At 38.7% G+C, this 22871-nt stretch overlaps 1 protein-coding gene across 1 annotated transcript in view; it reads left to right on the top strand.

Annotated features, from left to right (window-relative positions):
* The first annotated feature begins 3803 nt into the window (after positions 1 to 3803).
* LOC137024622 (protein phosphatase 1H-like) overlaps positions 3804 to 22871 on the top strand; it is a 178058-nt gene continuing 158990 nt past the window's right edge. The window contains exon 1 of the mRNA XM_067392374.1: positions 3804 to 4155. Coding sequence (XP_067248475.1) covers positions 3917 to 4155 — 239 coding nt within the window. The 5' untranslated portion in view covers positions 3804 to 3916. The remainder of the gene's footprint in view (positions 4156 to 22871) is intronic.

The following is a 22871-nucleotide window of genomic DNA, read 5'->3' as shown; positions in this document are numbered from 1 at the left end:
TATATGATGTTTTATTAACAAAATTCGGGAGGAGCACTAGCAAATTATCTATACAATCAACTCGTCATATGTACCATATGTCTATCCTATCAGCTTGAGAGGAAGCATATATATATATATATATATATATATATATATATATATATATATATATATATATATATATACACACAGTCAACTCACCTACATTCCTCAACAGTTGTCAGCATCCCTCCACCAACTCGACTCCTAACACTTGGCTTTTCCTACCACAGCCAGGAATACGGGGGGGTACTCTGGGTTTCGGGCAAAATAGAGAGCTCGGAGGCCTCTCCTCAGATAGCATGCCAAATATGCATACCATTTATTTAATCTGACTTATTTGTAAGAGTGAACTCGTGAGGCATCTATTGTCACCTTATCTGAGCGCAAAACAGGATAAAATAATACAATTATGTACACTTGTTAATATGTGTTTATTCTTGTCAGTTTTTAATTCCTATATATACTTTTTGCTTATAAACACAAATTAAGCATAACACATTAAATTATTATTTATTGTATTAATATACCATCTACCTATGTATTAATATACCATCTACCTCTGTCTATGGTATCCCACTGGAAAAGGCTCCAACATCCCCCTAGTCTCAGCCTCAGACGTCACGCCCACGGACCTTCTGCCGTCAGTCTGAAGGTCTGGCTACGTGAGACTAGCATCCACCTGACCCTGTGGTATGGTATGGAAGTTTTTTCATACCAAAATTAAAATGAAAAATTAAATGCTTTAATGGATCAAATTATAAATCAAACTCTCAAAACAGCTGCTCAAATGAGAAATCAAATGCTCAAATGCAATTTAATTTTCTCATTTAGAGAAGCATGAACTGTACCAAAAATAAAATTAAAAATTATTTGTATTTGATATTTAATTTTCATTATCGATCCGTTGTAAACCTGTCACAATTAAATCTATAATGCTCAAATGATAAATCAAATGCTCAAACCGACATCGCAAACGTCAAATCAAATACTCAAATAGACCCCACACTCATCGACTCATTGGTTGGGCATTGCACTCGAAAGTGGAGTCACATGAAGCTTGCAGGTGGAGGGTTTAAACGGAATGGAGAAATCCTGCATATCAACAGAGAGAAGTTCCTTTTCACCACAAGGTAGTTGTGGCATTTTGATTAAACATTACAACATTGAATAGCTTATTCAAACAAACTGACAAATAAGGATTATTTGTAGCACAACATTATTATTTAAAATTATTTGATTCAGTCCTTTTGAGAGGCAGTTTCCAAAACCAAAGTGCCACATATTTTAAAATTCAGTAGGTTAGTTCAGAAAAAAGGTGAGATACATCAGCATCTAAATTATCTTTCCGTGTCCCTAATTGCTTACGTATACTATGCCCTGAAATATGGAGTCTTTTTGTGAAGAAAAAGTGCATACATTTGAGCGTGTAGCAGAAGTTTTTTTTAATATATTGAACAAACAGGCTCATCCCATAATTATGTGCATCCTGTCATCATAAATTGGCCTGTCAATCATCTTATGATAGTTATGTCCTCATATACACATTCCACAATTAATGTAATTTAATTTATGCTACTATACCGTACTGGAGAGAAAAGAAGTAGCACACTGATCTGCCAGTTTGGGGGCCTTTCATGTGGAGAACTGAGAGAAAAAGTATACAATATTACTGCATTTGAAACATAACATATTTAATTTTTCAGCAGGATAGGATAGATATTGATTATTAATCACTCAAATCCCTTTCAGGGCATCTCCCACACACATCACTATCTGTCTCAGACATGGTCCCTCTTTGGCCCTGTGTGGATGCACTGCCCTTGCGGTGGTTCTGGTCAGTCCATGACTGCATTCATTCATTCAGTCATTTATTATATGGATGTAATATATGTTTTGTTATATTTTGTGCCAGAATAAAATCACTGAGATTCTGAAATTAGTGAGGGATTTACAAGATTATTTGCATATCTTTTATAAAAAAAAATATTTGGATTTGAAAATTAGAATCTATTAGTCTGCATTTACATTACTTATAGTGCACATCTACACTCAACAGCTACTTTATAGGTACACCAGTTCAACTGCTTGTTTACGCAAATATCTCATCAGCCAATCACATGGCAGCAACCCAATGCAGCATATAGACATGGTCAAGATGATCTGCTGAAGTTCAAACTGAGCATCAGAATGGGGAAGAAAGGTGATTTAAGTGACTGAACATGGCATGGTTGTTGGTGCCAGGCGGGCTGGTCTGAGTATTTCAGACACTGCTGATCTATTGGGATTTTCATGCACAACCATCTCTAGAAAGTGAGCTGCAGTTCTGTAGGCAAAAATGCCTTGTTGATGCCAGAGGTCAGAGGAGAATGACCAGCAGATGGGCTACAGCAGCAGAGGACACACCGGGTGCCACAGGAAACTGAGGCTAAAATTCACACAGGCTGATTCATCCTGTCTTGTACCATCTGGTGGTGTAATGGTGTGTGATGGATATTAGTTTTAGTTTATTAGATTTTGGGCCACACTTTGGGCCCCTTAGATTGTTTAAAGGCCTCAGCTTATAAATAAGTAAATACAGTACAGTCCAAAAGTTTGGAACCACTAAGATTTTTAATGTTTTTAAAAGAAGTTTCGTCTGCTCACCAAGGCTACATTTATTTAATTAAAAATACAGTAAAAAACAGTAATATTGTGAAATATTATTACAATTTAAAATAACTGTGTACTATTTAAATATATTTGACAAAGTAATTTATTCCTGTGATGCAAAGCTGAATTTTCAGCATCGTTACTCAAGTCTTCAGTGTCACATGATCCTCCAGAAATCATTCTAATATGCTGATTTGCTGCTCAATAAACATTTATGATTATTTTCAATGTTGAAAACAGTTGTGTACTTTTTTTTCAGGATTCCTTGATGAATAGAAAGTTCAAAAGAACAGCATTTATCGGAAATACAAAGCTTCTGTAGCATTATACACTACCGTTCAAAAGTTTGGGGTCAGTAAGAATTTTTATTTTTATTTTTTTGAAAAGAAATGAAAGAAATTAATACTTTTATTCAGCAAGGATGCATTAAATCAATCAAAAGTGGCAGTAAAGACATTTATAATGTTACAAAAGATTAGATTTCCGATAAACACTGTTCTTTTGAACTTTCTATTCATAATCCTGAAAAAAAATATTGTACACAAATATTTGTACAATTGTACACATTAAATGTTTCTTGAGCAGCAGATCAGCATATTAGAATTATTTCTGAAGGATCATGTGACACTAAAGACTAGAGTAATGATGCTGAAAATTCAGCTTTGCCATCACAGGAATAAATTACTTTGTGAAATATATTCAAATAGAAAACAGTTATTTTAAATTGTAATAATATTTCACAATATTACTGTTTTTATTGTATTTTTAATTAAATAAATGTAGCCTTGGTGAGCAGACGAAACTTCTTTTAAAAACATTAAAAATCTTAGTGGTTCCAAACTTTTGGACTGTACTGTAAATAAATAAATAAATAAATAAATAGAGGGTGTGTATTTATGTATATATGTGCACACACACACACACACACACACACACACACACACACACACACACACTTTAATAATTGCAAAAATCGTCGAGCGCGAGCGATTGCGATTACTGTATTCATCATCAGGTCCTGCGCAAGTCCCACGCAAGCTGTCATCGTTTAAGCCGCTCAGAAAACAGATCCATGAGATCACATGACCTCTAATCTTTGGACTGTTTCCGCTTTGGTTCAGACACTGACTGGAAAATTTGTGAAGCGAGCACGATTCATTCAACGCGTCTCAGGGCTGTGGATCGTGCTGGCAGGGGACCATCGGGCAGAAGGAGACGCACAAACAAACGGCGCTCCGCAGACATGCTCACGCGCGTCAAATCCGCAGTTGCCAGCTTCATGGGTGGAATCATGGCTGTATCGTCTATTAATAATAATGAACGTTCGGGTGGCTCGGACCTGCCGCTCAAATACCCCTACATGAGACCGAAGTTTCTAGGACTGTCGCCGGATGAGATCGAGTGCTCGGCGGATCACATCGCTAGACCTATCCTGATCCTGAAAGAGACTTGCAGGTTGCCGTGGGCGACGGGATACGCAGAGTAAGAGCAACTCCTATGCATGCGCCTTACAAAATAACACTATTAAATGAACGCTAATGCACCAGCGGGGCATGGTTAACATGCAGTGATGTATAATAATCAGGGGCGTAGTTTGTGGGGGGGATGGGGGGGAGGTCACCCCCCCAATATTCAAATGCTTCAGTTACAACCCCCCCAATATTTCAACATGAAAATCACAGCAGATCAAATGAAAAATATGTAGAATTCATTTATTTTGTAACAATAATTTTGTTTGTATTCAAATATGAGTTTGTCATAATAAATTAGACAAAAATATTCTCCCCCTCCATTGAACCGATTGGTAACGCCCAACCAACGCGCCTCGCTCTTTCACCAAAACAACGCGAGTGGAGCTGTACTGTTTGAATGAGACAGCGCGGGTAGCACCAAAAATGAAGAGAACCGCTGCCCAGCCAACTATATTAAACCGCTGGTCCGTTAAAAAGAATAAAGCATGTACTGAGAAGGAGGTATGAGAATGTTTTGTAATACACTCATATTTTAGCTAGCTAATCCATTACAATGTAGCCATAAGGTCCGTGTACGTTTTGATAGTTTGTTTTCCAATTTGAAATGAAATACGCAGAAACGAGAAAACGGTCGTTTTCCGTTTTTTCGTTTGTTAAAAAAAAACGGGAAAACGAGATTTTGACTCGATTTTCGTTTTTTTCGGGTCACAGATAGAAAACGGAAACAGGACTTCAAAACTCGTTTTCCACATGTGGGCGGTCATTACACGCCCCTTTCAGCCGATTGGTCTATCAAATCTGAGCCAGTGACGTCATCTTCAGTTCGTTCAACAAAATAATAGTCCTCTGCTGCTATATCAGTAGATGTCATAAATCGGCTTTCTTCTGTGCAACCTAACGCGTATTTCACAGAAATATGTTTGCACAGATAAAAAAAGAGAGGTTTTAAAAAACCTACAGTAAACCTACAGTAAATTTAATTAAGTCTGTTTTTAAGCTGTCATTGTGTTTTTAAAATGTAAAATGTAAATGCCTCTACATCTGTTACCAAGCGCATGACATCCTTTGGGCTACTACCACCGATCAATAGGCTATACATAATGATAGACTGTTCTCTATTATAGATCAGTGGCTACTGCACTCATTTTTTTTTTTTTTCTTATTTTTCTTATTTTAATGTTTTGAAACATTTTATACATTTAAGTTCAATCATTTAGCCGACGCATTCTTTGCAGTAGACTATGCAGTCATATTAGAAAATAGGCTATCCACTAGGTGGCAACACCTAATAACGGTATCACCATCGGGGGGCTTTTTAGTTTTCCTTAGCTTATAAATGGCCATACAGATTTTATCTCTTAAATTAAACACTTTTATGAACACAGTGAACATTATTATATGTCACAGTTTACTTGCTATCCTCACTTTTTCTGTCTTTCCTTCGCTTTTGAATGAATTAGCTATAAATGGCCCTGAACATTTTACTTTTAATTTCGATTTAACGGCTATTGGCGATTCTGCGTCAATTGCTTGGACAACAGCAAAACAAAAACTCTCGTATATTAAACAGAACTTTTCTCATCTTTGTAATTATTTTATTTTGTAAATATTCGTGGCTTAAACAGCGGGAAAATTTACTGTATGCAGTTCTGTGGATGTTTTGAAAAACTTAAATTAAACGAAAATTATTGTTGCCTTGTCAATATAATTTCTGTTTTTTTCCCCCTGACTTTCAACTGATGCGATCATCGTTTCATTAACCTACAAGATTATATTAAATTAGAATTAAACGAAATTTGATAAATGTCTGTGAATCATTAAAAAAATCCCAGGGGTTTAGTTTTAGCCTACATGAACAAATAGCAGAATAAACAACAGAACATGAGGATTCATCATCATCACGCACCTGCAGCGCTTCTGTGAACGGATTCAATTATATAAAAGGAATAAATAGCCTATGTCTATGCGCGAAATTTATTTCACTTAATTAACATATTACCAAAATGAAAGGGGAAAAAATGCGACAATATGAGTGTCGATTCATTTTTGAGAAGTTCACAGAAAGGAAACCAAGACGGCAGAAAATTTCTTTGTTTATTTTACAAGCAATGTTTTGTTTTTTATTGTGAGTGTACAAAAATAATAGGCATATTTAACCCTTCACAGATTCGAATGATGTTACATATATTTGACCATAAATGTCTGAGTATTTTAAGTTGTTTCCGCTTTTATAAGAAAATTCAAGTGAACGCGTCGGCGCCTCACGCGCACAACATCAGTTTTAGTAACTTGACATCACAGCCTGTTAACTGTGAAAATAACATACATTCAACCAAATATATAAAAAGTTATACTGCTCATTTTAAGTAGTCTGTGTAGGCTACAATAAAAGCGTTTAAATAATAAATATAGTTTAGCCTCCAAATCGTGAATATTGAAACATTTGGATTTGTGTCAAATTAGAGAGGTAGCCTAGGTTATAACGCCGGTTTCTGTTTCAGTTCAGCTTTAAATGAATTCGTTTTGGCTTAACATTTATATATTATTTTTGTCATAATTAAAATAGCTATGTAGCTGTAATTTTGATCTTTAATGTTTGATCTTTACATATTCCCTCAATCTTTTAACCAAAGGGTTATTAACATTAGCCTATATTCAGCAGGCAATGTTAGGCTAAATAAAATAAATAAATAAAGAGAGATGAGCTATTGTTCGTTTTTCAAAATTGCTTACACTGCTTATTTATTGTGATTTATTCTATTTATTCAAAATAGAATAAAATAAAAACTGTAGGTTTTTTTTTTTTTTTTTTTTTTTTTTAAATCTGTGCTTTTCATCCGCTCCTCTGTGTGGGTAGTGCAGTTTCACTATGCATATTAAACTACAAACAGCATTACAACAGTCTGTGTGCTGATTAACATTTCTGAAATAAGTTAGCGTTAGGTTGCACAGAAGGAAGCCGATTTATGACATCTACTGATATAGCGGCAGAGGACTGTTATTTTGTTGAACGAACTGAAGATGACGTCACTGGCTCAGATTTGATTGACCAATCGGCTGAAAGGGGTGTGTAATGACCGCCCACATGTGGAAAAAGTTTTGAAGTCGTGTTTCCATTTTCTATCCGTGACCCGAAAAAACGAAAATCGAGTCTAAATCTCGTTTTTCCGTTTTTTTTAACAAACGAACAAACGGGAAACCACCGTTTTCTTATTTCTGCGTATTTCATTTCAAATTGGAAAACAAACTATCAAAACGTACACGGACCCCATAACTATCAGTGTAAGTTAACTGTAACCAGTTACCAAAACAGCCGTCTGTTTTGTTTGTTCATTTTTCAATAGTGTCTGTAATGATCAATGACAAAAATATTCACATCGGTGTTTGTTTTCTTCCTAAATTAATCTGACTTTTGAACGAATTGGCTGAATGAACGATTTAAGTGACTCACTCACTCAATAAAAAAGCGAATCGCTGCCGCCTACTGGCGGTTTCAATATTTAACATAATTTCTTTCTTTTTAGAATCACCGTTATGTTAGAATTTGATGAATGATTATACATACATTTCATAAAGTTCTGATAGATAGATAGATAGATAGATAGATAGATAGATAGATAGATAGATAGATAGATAGATAGATAGATAGATAGATAGATAGATAGATAGATAGATAGATAGATAGATTATCCAATAACACTACACATAAAACAGATTATTATTTTTTAATATAAAAAACAAAACAAAAAAAACAAACAGGCAGCATACGTTCAACCCCCCCAATGTTGAAACCAAATCTACGCCCTTGATAATAATAATAATAATAATAATAATTAAGTAATACACGTGCAGCTTTTTGTCGCAAGCATGCATTCATACACACTCTTGCTCTGTGCAGTTTTTATAGGTATAATGTCAAATTTAGCAATGTTTACAGGGTAGGATGGGGGAAGATGCCCCCCTTAAGGACAACGTGGATTTACTTTTAAATTGTAATATATTTAGATAAGTTTAGCATGTGCAGGATGATGTGTCAGCCAATGTGTTATTATAGAAAATAAATGTAAACCTTTTCTAATTTAGTTGTTATAGCACAAAATGTCAAATATTAAAAAAGGGGTATGACGGCCACTGTTGTAATATTTGACATATACAGGTGCTGGTCATATAATTAGAATATCATCAAAAAATTTATTTCACGAATTCCATTCAAAAAGTGAAACTTGTATATTATATTCATTCATTACACACAGACTGATATATTTCAAATATTAATTTATTTTAATTTTGATGATTATAACTGACAACTAAGGAAAATCCCAAATTCAGTATCTCAGAAAATTAGAATATTGTGAAAAGGTTCAATATTGAAGACACCTGGGGCCCGTTCCATAAAACAAGTTTACCAAATAAGCTTGGCTTATTTCAGTTAGTCTGATTATTTTGAACCAAATCAACTGACAATAAACCAGACTTACTGAAATAATCCTGGATTATCTGGTAAACTTGTTTTATGAAACAGGCCCCTGGTGCCACACTCTAATCAGCTATTTAACTCAAAACACCTGCAAAGGCCTTTAAATGGTCTCTCAGTCTAGTTCTGTAGGCTACACAATCATGGGGAAGACTGCTGACTTGACAGTTGTCCAAAAGACGACCATTGACACCTTGCACAAGGAGGGCAAGACACAAAAGGTCATTGCAAAAAAGGCTGGCTGTTCACAGAGCTCTGTGTCCAAGCACATTAATAGAGAGGTGAAGGGAAGGAAAAGATGTGGTAGAAAAAAGTGTACAAGCAATAGGGATAACCGCACTCTGGAGAGGATTGTGAAACAAAACCCATTCAAAAATGTGGGGGAGATTCACAACGAGTGGACTGCAGCTGGAGTCAGTGCTTCAAGAACCACTACGCACAGACGTATGCAAGGTTTCAGCTGTCGCATTCCTTGTTTCAAGCCACTCTTGAACAATAGACAGCGTCAAAAGCGTCTCGCCTGGGCTAAAGACAAAAAGGACTGGACTGCTGCTGAGTGGTCCAAAGTTATGTTCTCTGATGAAAGTAAATTTTGCATTTCCTTTGAAAATCAGGGTCCCAGAATCTGGAGGAAGAGAGGAGAGGCACACAATCCACATTGCTTGAGGTCCAGTGTAAAGGAGATTCAGATTTCATTTTCCAACAGGAGTTGGCACCTGCACACAGTGCCAAAGCTACCAGTACCTGGTTTAAGGACCATGGTATCCCTGTACTTAATTGGCCAGCAAACTCGTCTGACCTAACCCCATAGAAAATCTATGGGGTATTGTAAAGAGGAAGATGCGATATGCCAGACCCAACAATGCAGAAGAGCTGAAGGCCACTATCAGAACAACCTGGGCTCTCATAGCACCTGAGCAGTGCCACAGACTGATTGACTCCATGCCACGCTGCATTGCTGCAGTAATTCAGGCAAAAGGAGCCCAAACTAAGTATTGAGTGCTGTACATGCTCATACTTTTCATGTTCATACTTTTCAGTTGGCCAAGATTTCTAAAAATCCTTTCTTTGTATTGGTCTTAAGTAATATTCTAATTTTCTAAGATACTGAAGTTAAGTTGTCAGTTATAATCATCAAAATTAAAAGAAATAAACATTTGAAATATATCAGTCTGTGTGTAATGAATGAATATAATATACAAGTTTCACTTTTTGAATGGAATTAGTGAAATAAGTCAACTTTTTGATGATATTCTAATAATATGACCAGCACCTGTATACCCTCCTTGGGTATATAATATATATTATATATAATGTCATTAATGTAGACTGGTGATGATGGTCGTTGGCACTTGAAAGAGCTCAAAGGCTGACCATGTGAGGGAGTGTGGGACAAACCCAAATGCATTAGCTAGGTCCAAGAACAAGACTTTAATAAGACTGTAATTCTCTTCTTTCTCTTTTTGCCGTTTAAATTTGGTGCCAAATCATATTGGAATGATCCATACATCCCAAGAATACTGGAATTCCTGCTTTTTCCAATGTATCTATCATGTTGTTTTGTTGTAAATACATTGCCAACCTTTGTGCGACAATGGCAAAAAAAATTGTGGGAATGAATTAAATTTTGCCTAAATTGGTCAGTGTTGGTGGCATTTTTCTTCTTCTGAACTAACACACTTTCTGCCCTATGCCACGCTTTTGATGTGTTAAGCTTTTTTCAAATGATCTTCAAAAGTTTCTTCCACCAAAACTTAACCACATGTGGAGTGTTGTTGTATAGGCAAAAATGCTCTAACGCGGCCTAATGATTAGAGAGTCAGACTGGTAACCCAAAGTTTGTGTGTGTGCATTAGCTTGGATGAGTTAAATGCAGAGGACAACTTCTGAGTATGGAATCCAAGACTTAGGTGAATTTTGGGTGAACGCTGTCGCGTTTGGCTGCCGCTGCTCTCTGGTGTTTTTAACATTTTTTTTTCTATTAAATAGCTATTTTATCATTTTATTTTATAATTCTCTACTCCTGATTAACTCTGCTGTTGACTGTCATGATGTGAATTGTTGAATGTTGATTGTGGATCATTGTTTGGATTGCTTTTTCATCATTGTTCCACTCAGCGACTTCACTGTTTTTGTATACAGTGACTGAACTTCACCGGCTGTGGTGCTACTCTGTCGAGCCTCCGCCTTCACTCTACCCCACTGGTCTCAAACTCAATTCCTGGAGTGCCACAGCTCTGCAGTTTTGCTCCAAACCTAATCAAGCACACCTGATCCAGCTTATCAAGGTCTTCAGGATTACTAGAAACATCAAGCAGGTGTGAGTAGGAGCTGGTTGGAGCTAAACTCTGCAGAGCTGTGCCCTCCAGGAATTGAATTTGAGACCACTGCTCTACCCCATCAGGATGTTGTTTGTCCCCATCCGAAATACATCCATCGCGGGTCTCGACAGGGTTTTAGGTACGACAACTCAAAGGCTATACGATCATTTTGGACTTTGGCTCCCCGAGCAGCAAGGAAAACATGGCGGACTGTTGACCAGAGCACGCTAACTAGCGTAGCCAAACTGGCTAGCTCTTTACTGGGTGGAAATAAGTTCAAAGCTTCTCCTGTGGATTTGCTCTCCTTTTATAACTTTGAATTACAGTAGCTCCTTGACACTCTCTCTTAAAACTCGGACTGTATCATTCGTTCACTCTGCACCATGATTTCTGTCTCATCTCAAATCTCAGCTCACCTTAGTAATAATATCTTGAGTGTTTTCAGTCAGGGTTTCGTTCTAAGCATATATTACGGAAACCGCCAGTGAGAGTAACTAATGATCTGTTAATGGCAGCTGATGGAGGGTCCTTATTTATTCTTGTTTTGCTTGATTTGAGTGCAGCTTTTGTCACTTCATACCTTTCAAACCGTACACAGTTTGTACAACTAAAAAAATTTCAATCCCAACCTTCTTTTGTTAGCTGTGGTGATCCCCCAACATTTTGTCCTAGGTCCCCTATAGTTCCTAATTTACCTTCTCTCACTTGGTAATATTAGGGGCTTTCACACTGGAGGAACCTGTCATCTTTGACAGCACCCTTTCTTTTGAAGCTTGCAATAATAGTATAACCAGGTCTTGTTATTTTCATCTACGTAATTGTAACGAAATGTAGCGGTTATTAATCAATTTATGGATGAAATATGAATATAATAATTCATAAGGTTATGAATAAATTATGATTCATATATCGACCCAACGGGGAATTAAACATATATTGTGAATCAATTACAACGAATTATAATCAATTACATATATGATTAGTTCTGGTTTAATAATTATTTAGAGAAACTGTTCGTTTGTCCAGCAAACTAAGTCCCTCACAGAATATTATAAACAGAGTTATTCTCTGGCCGTGAAAATAACTTGCATCAAAGCATAAAGCGATCGAAAAACGTTAAAGTGACTTGGTTTTCAGCTGAAAGAACAAACAGAACAATCGAGCGTGAATAACGTTTTAATATATGCAAACTACGAATACAGAGGTTATACATCTAAATATATATACAAGAATATATATATAAGAAAAGATATATATATATATATATATATAGATAGATAGATATAGATATAGATAGATATAGATAGATATAGATAGATATAGATAGATATAGATAGATAGATAGATAGATAGATAGATAGATATAGATAGATAGATATAGATAGATAGATATAGATAGATATATATATAGAGACATATATAATGAAGAAAAGACAGGGAAAGAAAGATGATCAAAGAATGGCAAATTACACAGTTAAACCTTTTTGAGAGAGCCAGCACAGAAATCAGTTTAGACAAATTTAAGGTAAATGATAATACTTGCTTATTGGTTCAAGTCCGTGAGTAGCAGTTTCAACGCGCTTGGCTTGGTCCTTTCCGAGAGGGTTTCTCCGGCGGGGTTTTCAAAAGCGGTTTAAACTTAAGTAACTTAACCGAAGAGAGAGAGAGAGAGAGAGAGAGAGAGAGAGAGAGAGAGAGAGACGTGCACGAGACGATCGGGAGGTCACCGGGAGAACAAAAAAAGGTGTGTGTCGTTGTTTTTATGGAAACCCAAACTAACACACCTCCTGAATTGTAGCGGCCAATAGATGCGCAGCACTATTTGGCGGGCAAAGTTCCTTGGTTTGGTCTCCTAGATGAATTTGCATACTTAATGGCCATCAGACCGGATTTCGAGATCGAGTGCTTTCTTCACAGTATCATTAAACACATAGAAAAATGCATATGTCAGCCATGTGACCCACCTCAGTAAATAGCTCGAGTCTGGAGCTTTACGGAGAGACCAAACTCGACAGATCAGAAAGGCATAGGAGAGAAGTTATGGTTTACAGACAAAATTATATCGTTAAAATGCACACTAGCACAAATACACTCATTTAAACACTAGGAAACATGCATAGGCCCTAAAATATATGAAATATATATTTCAGCATAGTGGTAGTGTGTATATATATATATATATATATATATATATATATATACAGTTAAAAGTGTATGTTTGTGTGTTTCTGTATGTGTGTCTGTGTGTGTGTTTTTTGTGTGTGCCAGTGTGTGTGGGTGCTGGAATGTGGATCTGGCCCGTAGTCCACATGAGGGGCCCCTTTGATGTCCTAAGAGCAAGGAAATTGGGCCTGCTGTGTTACCTCGGAGGGCCACAAAGGTGTCAAGTGGGCTCATCTTTAGTAGACAGTTCGGAGCCGATTTAGTGATTAAGAAACAAAGTTCATCAGGTTAAAAGCGTTCTGAAAACTCCAAAGTTTATTGACTCTGAACGGATCCATCCAGACGTTACAACGAATTATAATCAATTACATATATGATTAGTTCTGGTTTAATAATTATTTAGAGAAACTGTTCGTTTGTCCAGCAAACTAAGTCCCTCACAGAATATTATAAACAGACTTATTATCTGGCCATGAAAATAACTTGTTATTATAGCATCAAAGCATAAAGCGATCGAAAAACGTTAAAGTGACTTGGTTTTCAGCTGAAAGAACAAACCGAACAATCAAGCGTGAATAACGTTTTAATATATGCAAACTACGAATACAGAGGTTATACATCTAAATATATATACAAGAAAATACACACCTATGTACAAGAGTGGAAGTAGAGAAGGAAAGAGAGAAGGCAAGTAGCAAACTCACAACCAGTCCTAAGCCAGCACGGAAATCAGTTTCATCATCTAAGATTGAGAAACGGCAGTATACTTGCATTGGTTGCGTGTGTCGAATTTCAGGTTAGTGCTGGTGCAGTTCGTTGGCTTCCTCCGTTCCGCGGGAAAGTTTAAACTGAGGACTTGAGAGTGAGTTTCGCTGAAAGATGGCGGTCCCGGAGCTGAGCGCGATGGCAGCGCGTGGTCACCGGAGAAAAACGTGCACGAGAAGCTCGTGAGACAATCGGGAGAGAACACTCAAGAAATTGTGCGTCTTTGCTTTTATGACAGATAAGCCGACACACCTCCTTGAGGTGGGTTAGCCAATAACATGGGTGCAAAGTTGGCGGGAAAGCTTTCCCTTTGTTTGGCCTCACGACTTAATCCAATGATTTATGACTATCAGATCAGATCTTCTAATGGAGTGTGTTCTTCACAGTATCATTAAACACATAGAAAAATGCATTTGTCAGCTGTGTGACACATCTCAGTGAGTAGCTTGTGTCCGGAGCTTTACAGAGAGACCAAACTCGACAGATCAGAAAGGCATAGACAAGAATAACTTTTTACAGATAACTGGTTTACAGACAGAATTCCACTATTAAAATGCACACTAGCACAAATACACTCATTTAAACACTAGGAAACATGCATACACAGTAAATTTTGCAGTGTTAAATGAACTCTATAAGAGTCAAATTTAACACTCGGCCCGAGTGTATTTGGTCCCACTCAGAATTGGTGATAAATTGACTCTCGTCATAGTGTTAAATTTTCAGAGTTAAATTAACTCTATTTTGAGTAAAACTTTAACACTGCTCAACACTGAATAGTGTTACTAGAGTTTAACACTAGGAGAAATTAACTCTTTTTAGTGTTACTTGAGTTTAACACTAGGAGAAATTAACTCTGTTTGGTGTTACTAGAGTTTAACACTAGGGGAAAATTAACTCAGATTAGTGTTAATATTTCACTTATGTAGAGTTTATTTACATTTGTAATAGTGAAAAATTCTCAAATTTTAAAACCCTATTGGTGTTTTTAAAACAGAAAAGAAAACAAGTTCAACGACATCACATTTAAAATATTTATTTAAACGTTATCAGGCTCAAGAAACATACACGTATATGCACAAAAATACATCACATCTGCATGAAATGACAATACATCACTATATGCAGTACAGAATCTGTTGAACCACCTAGCTAAGCAGTCTTGCTCTAACCTCAGCAATACAATGACTTCCACTTTGTCAACATCTTTGTTGTACACTGTGGTCTGAATAAAAGTGTACATCTTGTGTAGAATAGTTTTATAAATGGTGCCACAAACAAAGTGTGCCTTAAAATGTTAGTTCACCAAAAAATAAATTCTCTCCTTAACTCACCCTCATGTCATTCTAAACCTGTAAGGCTTTTGTTCATTTTCAGAACACAAATGAAGATATTTTTGATGAAATCTGGGAGACTTCTGTCACTTCATTAACAGCCTACACAACTACCACTTTCAAGGCCCAGAAAGGCAGTAAAGACATCATTAAAGTAACCCATGTGACTCTGTTGATTTAACTTACTTTAACTTAACAGTTTTATGAAGCAACACAATACCGGACTTGAGTACATGAGAGCACAATGACGCATGAGTGATTTGTTAAAATGAAAGCAGTCGTTGTGTGAATGTGTGTATAAAGTTGAGGTTAAACCAATAGAGTAACATGGATTACTTGAATGTCTCATTGCTACCTGTCGGGGCCTTGAATGTGCTATCTTCATTGTTGTTTTGAAGATGAACGAAGGTCTTACGGGTTTGGAACGGCATGAGGGAGAGTTAATGACAGAATTTTCATTTTTGGGTGAATTAATCCCATTAAAAATATCATCAAAAGGCATCAAAAAAAGACTGACTTGAATGGAATGACATGTTGATCAAGAATGAAGAACTGGTGAACTGAATTCTTGGTTTCAACAGCCAGGTGATAGGGCTAAGCACTTCCAGCGATGTCTTGAAGATGCTCCTCAATGCTCGTTTCACTCTGAGAAAGCCAAGCAAATTGCAGAGGACTAATGTTAAATAATGAAAACTACAAGAAAATAATAATAAAAATAATAATAAATAAAAACAAACCTTCTAAAAGACAAGATCTCCATACATGAGATGTAGACGCCTTTTCTGGCCTTGACAAGACAATCCTTTTCCTGATGAACAATGAACAACAAAAGCATTTTAAGATCAACACTGCTTAAAGAATGCTATATTAAGTTAATCTTTAGTCACATTTAAAGGGACATTTAAATTCTCACCCTCATGTCGTTCCAAACCCATAAGACTTTTGTTCTCGTTTGGAACACAAATTATGATATTTTTGATGACAAAATGCTGTCAGATTTCCTTCCATAGACTGCCTTTCCAACTGATACTTTTGACACTTCAAAAAGTTCATAAAGACATGGGAAAACTAATCCATATGAATTGGGGTTTAGATCAAATTGTCTGAAGAGACTTGATCGCTTATGATGAACAGATTTAATTTAGGTTTTTACTCACATGTAAACATTGATCTGCAAACATAAGCAGAAGCTCAACCAAACCTTAATAACACACAACACCAAACCTCATCCGGAAGCTCAAACGCTGGTTATGCAGCACGTAACCAGCACGGTTCTTGTGCATTATTCAGTTTCGGTCGAGCTTCTGCGTATGTTCACTGATCAATGTTTACATGCAAGAAAAAGCAAAAATTAAATCAGTTCATCATAACAAGTGACCGATTCTCATCAGACAATTTGATCTAAACCACTCAATTCATATGGATTAGTTTTACAATCTCTTTATGAACTTTTTAAAGCATCAAAGTGTCAGTTGCAAAGACTGTCTATGGAAAGAAATCTGACAGCATTCTGTCATCAAAAAGATCTTCATTTGTGATCTGAAGATCAACAAAAGTCTTAGAACGACATGAGGGTGAGTAATTAATGACAGACCTTTTTCGTTTTAGGTGAACTAACCCTTTAATGCAACTCCATGGCAATAAAACTGCCGTGAAAGATGACACAATAAAATTCTCATTTCATTTTGTACCTTCAAATGATACTGCTTGTGCTTTAGCAGTGCCTCTCTGTATAGTTTTGATTCTCCATGGCAAGTAACTGGTGGCATTTTCACCAACATAGCAATGCTCCTTAGAAAGACAAAAGCACAGAAGAAGAAAAAAAAGTTTTAAAATCCAAGAGCAAAATACACCATTTAAAAAAAATTTTAAAAAAAATTTAAAAAAAGAAAAAGAAAATGTGTGATACTTACGTAGCCATTTTTGAAGGAGGGGTCACTGAGATACAGGAACACCACAATTACTCTGGCATATTTCTCATTCACCTTCCTTGGTTGTGATGTACAGTACTGCAAAATAAATAAAAAAAAAATGTATATATCTATCTATATATCTAATATCATGTAAAAATACTTAAGATTTATACATATTTTTCTAAATGTTTAATCGTATAAAGATCAAACTAATGTTGGATTTTTTTAATTGATTTATTAGTTTCAACAGTTTTTTTCTTTCCCCCTCAAATGCATAAGTAATAACGTGTTGCCCACCTTTTTTAGCTTCATCATCGAGCCTCATTCGTGTAACGTTACATGAAAACCTTTCTTCAATAATGAGTGTGTCCTGTGAGTCAGTGGAGTCAAAGGATGAAGACAGGGACTTGTCTGAGTGCACAGGAGAAGCTTGTTAATTAAAACAAAAAAGAACAAAATACGTTAGTTCAGCAATATGTGCTATACCATGCCAATAACAGTCACTTACAAAGAATGGATTTCAAAATGCGTTACTTGTATCAACCGATGCTCTGCTGAAGTCAACTGATTGTTTATGTCTAATAACAATAATATAAAATAGTTGTTCGTGCTGCCGTGATCATTGCAGAAGGTTAAAGTGACGAGAAACAAAAAAGCGGTTATTTTTAAATGAGACTTTCTTTCCGCCTTCCCCATCGCCTTCTTCGTTGCGTAGTGTTGGGCCATGTTAATGCTATCCCACAGCGCCATCTAACTTACGTGGCTTCAATAAAAATACAATGGTGGCATTTTGACAAATCGAATTTATAATTACCTTCATTGGACATATTTAATCTGTCGGGAGCTGAACAGTATCAAATATATAGTTTATATAACATTCGAACGATTTACATAACATAATTCATAATTCATAACATAATATATTCTGACATGTTTATGTTCTGTATGTAGCGTCGTAAGACATGCTAAAATATTTTAATCCACAATAACATTTGGCTACATGCTACACGTTAAGTTTACATTATAACATGTTGAAAACACCAGCCACAGCCCTAACTGCAAGATTTCGACCATCCAAACACATAAAAATGTGTCAGCTTACCACCTAGTGTGACGTTCAATAATTAAACGTTTAAAAAAAAAATATATATATATATATATATATATATATATATATATATATATATATTAACTACAGCTGAAAATCAAATTAAGTAAGATTACTGACATAATTTAAACTTTATCATTACCACATTGTGACGAAAAAGCACATTTCTCCAACATAGGCCTAGTGACTTTATTCGATATTTCCGAGTTTAAACCAAATTACCAGATCAAAAAACTACAACTGCATTATTATTAGCACAATCGTTAACATCAAATATTAAACTTACGTTTTAATAAGTTAATTAAAAAAACTTACCTTTTAGTGCGAGGCAAAAGAAGATGGCGATGAGAGAACTTCCGCTCAGGTCTTCGGAGTTGGCTTAAGGGGCGGAGCTTAACAGAGTAAATTTAACGACGCAGAATTCAACTCTGATTATTTTCACCAACACTAGGGGGTATTTTTCACTATTTGTTGTTAAATTAACTCCTTAAGAGTAAATGCAGATTAACACTGTTTGATTAACACTGTTGATTTTACTGTGTAGGCCCTAAAATATATAAAATATATATTTCAGCTCCTTTTGAAGTCACCAAAGTGAGGAAGTTGCCGTTTTCTGTTTACTCTCTCAGGTCCACAAACCTGCCGAAAGTCACAGTCGTCCGGAGCCGAGTTAGTGATTAACAAACAAAGTTCATCAGGTTAAAAGCGTTCTGAAAACTCCAAAGTTTATTGATTATCCTGATAAGTGTGCATACGCTACAGATTCCCCCTTTCGGCCAACGAAGTTCCTGTGCGGACTTCGTTGGACGGTAACCAAGTTCAATGGCACATGGATCCGGATGGTCACGCAGCAGGTGGTTCCTACTGGTCCTTGAGGGAGAGCAGATAAGCACCTGTCCATGGATTCTTGCATCCCTTTGATCCCTTGGGATAGGATGAAGGCCAGGCCCAGGGCGAGTGAGTACTTGATTGCCATGGAGAGGCAACGGGTTGTGTTGGCAGGAGTCCAAGCTTGGGGTTTAGGTGAGCTGGTCAGGACAGGCAGTCGTGAGAGTGCTTGGAGGGCTGTATCAATAGGAGTACTGTCACTTAGCTGGGACCCCCCTTTGTCAATCCTCAGTTCCATTCCTGGATCTAAGGCGTGATGGTGATCCCTGGGGGAAGATGGGATTTCCAGTTCTGATTGGTCCTCTTTGCTTGAGATAAGCCAGATGGCTGCGGTGAAGGATGGAACCCAGGGGTACCTGGATCCACTTACTTGGATTGGGCAGGTTGACACGAGTGGCGGTGTTGTGCTGATTGTAGGTTAGGGTGGCAGCATGAGTGGGGGTGTGGACGAGCAGTCGATCACCCACAATCTCGGCTTGTGTTCCGATGACTGGGGTGTGAGGCTTGGCCTCGGCAGGGCAGCGTGTGTCTCTGGTCATAAGCTGCAACCGGCCCATTCCTTCAGTGTGGTTTCTGAGGAAGAGCTGGTTTGGGCAGAAGGACTGAAAGTCTTTGGTGAAACTACGCCTGCAAAAGTCGGGAGCCAGGGACAGCCGTGGGTTGCTGTTGTGGTGGGCTACCACATCTGAGGTGTGTTTCTTGGCATGGGTGTTACATTGCCACCACCTGATATTGACCTTCTCTTTGGGTCTGGAGATGTTATCTCGTTCACCGCTGGGTAGATTGAGAAGGGCGGCCACCTCATTCTGCTCAGGGTCGACGTGCAGTAGGACGGCAGCACCCAGGGAGTCAGTGAGGTGGGCTGGAACTAGTCTTGGTGCTGGTCTTGGTGGGTCTGCCAGTAACAAAGTCCAGCACACTTTGTGTAGGGTACTGAGGGATCCTATTCATAGCCACTCTGTCCATAGAGACGCTAACTTCTCGCAGCAGGTCTGTCATCAGAGCTATGACCAGCTGATTTTGGGCAAAGTCATTTGGGAAGGCTGTAAACAGTTGCTTCATTGAGTTCGCCGTTTGGATCAGCAGGGAGCTGTGATTACAGAGAACCACCACAATACCTTTCCGGGATTTGCAGGTGATTTGCAGGGTTTGGCTGTGTGTTGCGAGTTGTTCTTTCAGTTGTAGGCGGAGCTTGTTGTGATGCTGATGAGGGGAGCAGGCTGTGATGAGACTCGAGTCTCCTGGTTGGTACAGGTGCAACGGCAGTGGCACCTGCCGTGCCATCAGTAGTTCCGTGGGGAACACCTGAGTTGACTCCTGTATGGTGTCTGTGATGGCCATGAGCATCAGAGGAGGTTTTGCAGTCCAGTCTTTCTGGTCGACTGACCGTGGAAACGTGACTTCTCTGTTTTGCAGTGGAGCTCGATGATTTGCGTTTGCAGTCTGGACGTGATGGCAAACTTGACATCCTCTGGCGTGCTCTGCCGCATCTTGCTGCAAGCTGGGCCAGTGCGCCACTTGTTTTAATGTCTCATGCATGATTCTGGTGCCATGGTGTTTGGCACATGGTGTGTTGTGGGTGTATATCCGTTCACCCCCCTTTTGGCCCTGTGGCAGTGCAAGCTTTGGCGCTGTGAGGACATCAGGGACATATTGTAGAAAGTTCACTCCCACACGCAGCATGTGGTTGGTCTCATGTAGTTGTTTGAGGCCAGGGACCGTCATGGGACCAGATGCCGTGAACGGGAGGTTGGAGGGGTATGAGTGGTGGTGCAAAACATTTCGCATGGAAGTGTTGGCAAGTTTGGTTGTCAGTGGCAGTGGCAGTAAGGCGGGAAATGTTGCAGGAACAGTCCGCTGGCTGCGGGTTGTTGTTGTCACACTAAGGGTGGGTGAATGGGGTGGGTGTGACCATTGCTTGTTATGCAGGGTGCCAGTCTTGGCAAGGGCATTAGTTTGGTTGTTCACGCCTTTGTCATGCCCTGGTTGCTTTAAGCGTCTTTTCACCTTTTCCGCGCAAGTGATCGTGTTGTGTGCTTGGGTGAGGTGATCACGTGTCTGGAACAGGTGTTGATGTTTCACCTGCTTGTTGCATGCAGTCTTGAAACCAGTTTGTTTCCAGCCCAGAAGATGGCATGTGAAACAAGGTCTGGCATAGTGTGAGTCTGTGCACCTGAGTTCTCTGATGTTATGAGCTGAGGAGACGTGAAGGGTTTTGAGGGTAGCTGCTGCTTCACCATACTGACATGACTGGGGACCCCACCTGTTGTTCTGTGGTTGGCAGGGTTGGTTTCTTAACCGTCGTACCCCTGCATTTGCCTGTGGGATGCCCTTATGGATATAGAAACGTCCATCACCGTAGGCCGTGGGCATTCCTTGGCACGCATTCTCTTTGAGGTACCTGTGACAGGTTGGTTGCTGTTGTTGGGGTACCTTTACCTTAAGTGTCAATGCTGGTGTGTTGTTATAGCAGTTTTGACAGGCAGCTGAATCTCCGCTCCGTGCAGACTTGTGCTTTCTGGCACGTTGTGGTAGTGGCACCTGCTGGTTCAGCCTCCTGAAGTCGCTGGTGGGTCGCCACTTGCTGTCTGGTTTGACAATGGACCAGGTAGGGACTGAATAGGTGCTGTTGCATGGGCAGATAACACCTTTTCCTTCTGTTGAATGAACAACCTCCTGTACTGGTTCATGTGGGGCGATGTGACTTTTGTATTGCCTGATGAAGGTGGGAGGAGCATTTGGGTGTGTTGCACTATGCATCATGTGAAGTTTAGTGAGACCACAGTCTAAAAAGTCTTGGGCAAATGTCGCTTTGAATTTGTTCAAGACCTGTCGGGGTTTTTGACAGTCTGCGTCATTCTTTAGCGCACTTGCATCTTTCTGGATCTGTTGGCCTTTAGGCCCAAACCTTGGGAAGGGCTCCTCTGTTGTGGTGTTAGCTGTCAGGTTGGCTGTCAGAGGTGCAGCGCTTTCCTGAGTTTCACAGGCAGGCTGGTTAGCGACTGCGGGTACTGCAAGGTGTTTGTCCTCCATCAGCTCCGTTCTGTGCACCTGTTCTGTGGGTACCAGTTTGATGGAAGTGATGGAGATGCTCTTGAAGGATGCCGTGAAGCTTGTGTTGCTTAAGCTTCCTTCTGGGACCATGGCAGCTGGTATTAAGTTAATGACTGTTAAGTTAATGACTGAGTTTAAAGTCATAGGGGCCGTGGTCCACTATCCATTCTAGATGGCAGGCTTTGGGAATGCTGATGTCTGTGACCATGCATTCTTTGAGCCAGCTGTGAACTACGTAGGGTGACACTTCAGTTAGCGGTGTGGCTTTTAGAGCAAGTCCAAGTTCCACGCCTTCAGGTGACAGTGTGAAGGAGCCCAGCATGTGGCTTAGGGTTTGACCACATTGCCTGTTGAGCCAACCAGCACCCCCTTTGGTGTAAGGTGGTACTACCGTTTCCTGTGCGTGAAGCCAAACACCACCCCCTCTGGTGTAAGGTGGTACTACAGTTTCCTGTATGTTGATCCAAACAGCACCCCCTTTGGTGTAAGGTGGTACTACAGGTTCCTGTATGTTGATCAGGATGCAGACCTGTTGGATAGTCTGGCCTGACAGGAAGTTGGCAGTGTTGACAGGAACAACAGGAAGCTGTACAGTCATCGGGGCCCACAACAACTCATTTGCACTGTCCGTATGAGCATTAGAGTGCATCAGGAGGTCTGGAAGGACCAAGAAGTGATGGGTTAAATGCCGGTTGTTCCATTTTGA

This window comes from Chanodichthys erythropterus, chromosome 8 (assembly GCF_024489055.1).
Source record: "Chanodichthys erythropterus isolate Z2021 chromosome 8, ASM2448905v1, whole genome shotgun sequence".
Taxonomy (NCBI): domain Eukaryota; kingdom Metazoa; phylum Chordata; class Actinopteri; order Cypriniformes; family Xenocyprididae; genus Chanodichthys; species Chanodichthys erythropterus.
The sequence above is the reverse complement of the archived record's forward strand: the minus strand, read 5'-3'. Positions and strand labels throughout refer to the sequence as shown.